Genomic DNA, 5731 nt, shown 5'->3' on the forward strand with positions numbered 1-5731 from the left:
CAGTGAGGCATCCAGGTATTAAGTAAAGTAATAGCTGAAGAAGGATTTGGTGTGTACTTGTACATGGTACAATCATAGTATAGTTTGTATTTGTAAGCAACAAAAATCTAGATTTCAAGTACTGTCCATTTGAAACCCAACGGGAACGCAAAGATTAGTGTAGCCAAAACAGTGATAACTATGTCCAAACTACAATTGAACAGTAACTGGAATATCTTAAACTTTTTGAACTAGACTAATTCAGAAAATGACTCACCTGAAAACTTAATGGCAGGTCTGCATGAAGTCACGTTGATGAACATAAATAATATGCACCAAACAACAATATGTATCTCTGACAAACAACATTGGCCAGACAGATATCATCATTAGAGAAACTTTAATTTGTTTACAGCATGTGCAGGCTGACAGACTGAAGATTGGAACACTCTGATTTGTATAAAAGTGATTTGTGCTACAGTTATAGCTGGGAGGCCCCCTTCTCAGCTCCCTGCTGTATCCTGTCCTGAAGTAGGGACCAAGCCTTCTCTACCTGTTATAACATACAGACATAAGTATCATTAGGGTTACTTTTGTTTTCTTAATCACTAGTTATGACAAAGAAAGCTTTAGTTATAATCAAAATGAAAGTTACATGTTACTATCAAAAGATAATATTCAACTGAGTACTAAAAAGTTCTTTTGTACTATTCTTTTATACCATAAATCTTTCTATCTTTGTTGGCTAAACCGTAAATTAAGAGAGATGAAGAACTTTGGCTTCTTCACTCGACAAGGGTAAACATAGTACCTTTAAAGTTTAAAGTTTTTAGCTTCTCCCCATTTCTACTAACCATATAATAAATACTAATTTGGTATCAAATGGTTACTTCAGCTGCAAGAAATCTAAAGCCAGATATGACATTTAAGTGCATATTAGCAGATTACACAGCTAACTATGTGTAAGAAGTGTAATTATCAAAGGAACAGGTAAACAATATTTCAAGTAACCCTAAGCACAAATATTTCTGACAGCATAGATGGTGTTACCCTGGGAAACCAGAATCCTAAGAAGCCCCATGAAAAGGTTTACCGATCCCCGCCGATGCTCGCAACTATACACCCATCCCACTATCCAGCTGGCCCCTCTAAATGCGGGGCCCCATCACGATAGTGGGGGCCAGATGGATCGTTGGCAGGTGTGAATTGCCGGGGGCCCGTGTGGCCCTGGATCTGTCTGGTTTCCCGGGTTAAAGTGGTGTAGAGTGAATCAGTCCCACCTGTTTCTGAGTGACCTCAGGTTCCCACAGTGTGCTGATGATGACATTACCGTGGTCCACTCTCTCCTGGTTACTCATCTGACTGTCGATCCTCCTCCCAGCATCCTCCTCTGTAAACTTGTTCCTCTCCACTATCCTCCTGATGGCCTTGGGACAAAATTTGGATGAAAATTAGGAAGTTTCTAAATCTTTTCCATGTTATTATCTTCTCCTATAGACCAATCCTACGGCCTTAGCCACTTCTGTTAAAATGTGGAAATGCTAATATTTGACAGACATGCAGACCCTATCTCATTGCTAAATGCCTTGCCCTCATTGGTTAAATCATTCAAAGGGACAGTCATGATTGGTCAATTGATGACTGTCAATATAGTTTTCCTTCATCATGTTTTCCTACCCTTCTTACAGAGACAAAGAATGAAGTTCAGTCATGAATTAAGTTTGTATCCATGGGTAATGTCTTGCCTCTGCCAGAGATGTTGAAATGTACAACTAAATCATGCCATTGGATAGATTTAAAAGGAAATAAGAGTCAAATAAGCCACCACAGTCATACATGTCTTAGGCGGCATCAAAACAGTCCCATTGAATTTTACATATTTAAGACCCTCTTGTTTCTGAGCACTAAGTCATCAACTATCTTTCTTCAGTATCTTGAGGGTATTGAGACAATGTTTGACTGTACTGTGACAGGGCTCGAAATAATGTTTTCTGCACACATACATTGAAAATTACCTGCACCAGACAAATTTTACCTGCACCACTCTGAACTTAGGAAGTATGAATCATAATATGAATTTGTTCAGGAATTGTTGCTATCTTTTTCTTTTATACTTTATCAATGCAGACAATAACAATCCATGTACACCTACATCATATGACATACATGTATAAAACCCAGTACATGGACCAGTGCAGGTTAGGTGCAGGTAGACACCAGAAATACCTGCACAGCTCCAATTCTACCTGCACTAACCTGCATATGCAGGTGGTATTTCGAGCCCTGTATAAGAAACCAGACTGTGTACCTCCTTCCTTGGAATCAGGCTAACCCAGATCTCATGACAGAAGTTCTCCCACCCTGCCTCCAACAAAACTGCTGCATCCAAAATAACCACACTCTTTCCTACATTTTGTACATGGGAGAAAATGTCACCATAAAAAAAACATGAAACTTAGCATGTTCTCATTTCTGTTTCCTGGCAATGTTACATGTAGTTATGTCTCAAACAATTGTGAAAGAAAAATATCCTTAAAAGTCAAAGATGACAGGATTTCTTGGTACGAATTGTGAGAAACTTCTAAAAAGAGTTGACTCAAAAGTAAATCAAGTGTCATAAATATTAACTATGTCACCAGCCTCCTCTGGTGTACATAATGAGTAACATAATCCTTGTAGATTCATATAAAAAGGAATAGAATAATCTAACCATCAGAACTCATAATGCAACTTTAAATTGTAATGTTGAACAGAATTGCATTTTTACATGTGAGCTTCACTTCTATACTGTTAGCATGAGTTATTGTTATTTGCTATTGGGTGCCCACGCCCGACTACTCTCTCTTGGCAGACAGGGGCTGAATTGTGAAGAGCTTACAATAAGTGGGGCTAAATTGCAAGGGTTTGTAGCGATCTGCCATTCGGCGCCACTCAGGTGATGACCTCAATACTACAGTAATTGCCCTTAGGTGCAGTCAGGGACTGTAGGTTTTTGAACCATTCACGGCGTATCATCATCACCTGAGTAAAGTGAGAAAAGACGTGTAAAGTGCCTTTCTCAAGGGCACAAGATCGGTGACATGTCCCGAGCCCAACGTGCTGCCGCTGAGCCACACGATCTCACATAATTGTTGAGTACCAGTACCAGAGGTTACACATGTTGATAACAGAAAGAATGCAACAGAAGATAGCCACCTGCTTCAGCGTGTGCTGCAATTTCTTCTTTAGCCAGCCTGGCTATCTCAGGCCATACAATATTGTTCAGGGCTTGGAGCTTGGCCTGGAAATAGAGCCATATGAATGGTTAAAAATGATCAAGAAGTCTAAAAACAGCTAAGGCAACACAACGTAGCTTGAGCATTCAACAAGATACACTGACTTTCAAAAACATCATCTAAAACAAACAAACAAACAAAAAGATTGATTACCTTGTCTGCAAACACCTTTGGTCCCAGGACCTTCCTGTTGATTGTACCATCTTCAGCTAACACATCTGTGTGGCATGAAGAATAACACAAAAATTATTCAAACTTGCTTAACAAGCCTGTAACACAACTATTAAAGAAAATGTCATGCTGTATATTGAAGTGGCATCATGTGGCATAATGGTTAGAGTGTTTGCCCACAAACCCAAGGGTGGTCTGCTCAAACCCCTACATGCCTACTAGTAGATGTTGTGCCCTTGGAAAAGGCCCAAAGTTACACATGAATTTTCCCAATTAACTCAGGTGAAAATGAGTACTTAGCTTGACTTACAGATGTCCCTTAGATAGGACATTACATGTAAATGGACATTCCATGTTTGAGAGGACCCAAACCAAGATGGTTAAAGACCCCAACACACTTAGAAGGGTTCTTCCCAGTAGATCAAATCTTATAGACTTGTGTACACCTTACATACCATGCTTGGAGCCCTCAACCTAATGAACCAAAGCAGGTAGAAGAAGGAAGGAAACAGTAAAATGTTATAACATCTCACCTTGACCAAATGTTTCCACCACTTGCCCATGAGTGGTTGTCCCAGGCTCGTAAGCCTTGTGGCCCAACTTGTCACAGTCCACCACTGCCGCTCCCAGCCCCTGCAGTCTCCTAGAAACTGCAGTCTTACCCGACGCAATCCCGCCTGTCAGCCCGAGTACATACGGGTGGGCTCTGATCTCAGGCTTGGGCTGGAAAAAAAGAAACATCAATTATATAACTTTCTGTAATCTTGATCGGTGTATGGACACATCCATGTAGTGTCTGTACCCCCAGTAGTGTCCGTACCCCCAGTACTGTCCTTAACCCCAGTATTGTCCGTACACCAAGTTGTATCCATACCCCCAGTTGTATCCATACCCCCAGTTGTATCCATACCCCCAGTCGTGTCAGTACCCCCAGTCGTGTCAGCACCCTAGTAGTGTCAGTCCCCCAGTTATGTCTGTACCCCCAGTAGTGTCCATACCCCCAGTAGTGTCCATACTCACAGTCCATACCCCCAGTAGTATTTATGTATTCTTTCTGCTGTCAAGCAACAAGCAGTAATGTTATTCAGTACATACTTGCAGTTTACCTTTACAATAAACTAACACTGATAAAACTTTGAACCCCCTTTTACCTGTACTGGTCTGAGTAGAGTTCCCAGGAGCCTCTGCCTGAGGTTGGAGGAAGACACCTTGGACTCCTCTGAGGGAGTTGGGGAGGGCTCAGGCACAAGGTCGATGATATGTACAGCAAGTTCACTCAACCCCTTTAAGAAAAGACAACAGTTAGGAATTCTGAGTGTGTGACCAAATGTGAAAAATTTATGTTGAATGATATTAATCACACCATCAAAAAATTAAAGCCAGCAAAGCTTTGATTTAAATTTAATTGCAAACGAAGAGACAGGCTTTTGCTTGTTATGTATTTTTTTGTTTGTGTTGAAGGTACAGATGCATCTTGTTTACTTATTTGTATCAGATGCATCTTGTTTACTTTCTAAGTGTATCAAGTGCAGGCTTTGTGTAACCATTGCATGGTCAAGTTGTACTATAACGCACCTGTCCAGTTTTGTACTTTGGCAGATATGGCAGGCTACTATTGTCTCATCTGACAGCTATCGAAACATGTTTTCATAGGCTGCTATCCTTCAGATTCTACAAATAACTAAGATATACTATAACAACATTGCATGAGAAGTGACTGGATAGCCTGACTGTATTAGAGAATAACACAATACAAAGAACATGTGGTAAAATGAGCTACTACCATAGACTCCATCATAGACATACCTTCTTTTTCCTGGTATCATTGACAAAATCTGCACCTTTCTTTGTTTCCGTGGAGACCACGATGGCTTGTATGTCAGGATTCCATCCTGCGGGACCAAGAGGGTCTGAGATGGGCACGACGTCCGCCTCCATGGCGGGTTTGGTCTCCCTGAGGAACTGGCGGACATTTTCTATACGGACTTCTACAGGCTCTATCAACTCACATAGGATTTTACCTGCAAAGAACATCATCAGAAAATTTACTTTCAGGTTTTCCTGGAACATAAGGAAGAATCTACTTAAATCATTGTGACATTTTCAAGCTTCTGATTCATTATTTTTTGGTTGTGTATGCAAAATGGTTTTAACAAGTTTCTTTTTAACACACACTTGCATGTAGACATCTTGCCCTCAAATAACTGAGAACATCGGACATAAGTCCATATAGTGAGTGAGTGTGTGTGTGCTCAATTGCATGTATAGCTCCGGACACCGTAGGTAACACTCCATCTAAAAGAAGA

The 5731-nt window shown here is 40.6% G+C and overlaps 1 protein-coding gene across 1 annotated transcript in view; it reads right to left on the reverse strand.

Moving 5' to 3' along the window:
• Window positions 1-362: 362 nt before the first annotated feature.
• Window positions 363-5731, reverse strand: part of LOC118424050 (bifunctional coenzyme A synthase-like) — a gene marked incomplete in the record, with an annotated part of 6176 nt that continues 807 nt past the window's right edge. Inside the window, 8 exon segments of the mRNA XM_035832504.1 lie at window positions 363-532; window positions 1260-1406; window positions 2288-2385; window positions 3175-3259; window positions 3408-3472; window positions 3959-4148; window positions 4577-4708; window positions 5232-5446. Coding sequence (XP_035688397.1) covers window positions 461-532; window positions 1260-1406; window positions 2288-2385; window positions 3175-3259; window positions 3408-3472; window positions 3959-4148; window positions 4577-4708; window positions 5232-5446 — 1004 coding nt within the window.

This window comes from Branchiostoma floridae, chromosome 10, assembly GCF_000003815.2.
Source record: "Branchiostoma floridae strain S238N-H82 chromosome 10, Bfl_VNyyK, whole genome shotgun sequence".
NCBI classification, from domain to species: domain Eukaryota; kingdom Metazoa; phylum Chordata; class Leptocardii; order Amphioxiformes; family Branchiostomatidae; genus Branchiostoma; species Branchiostoma floridae.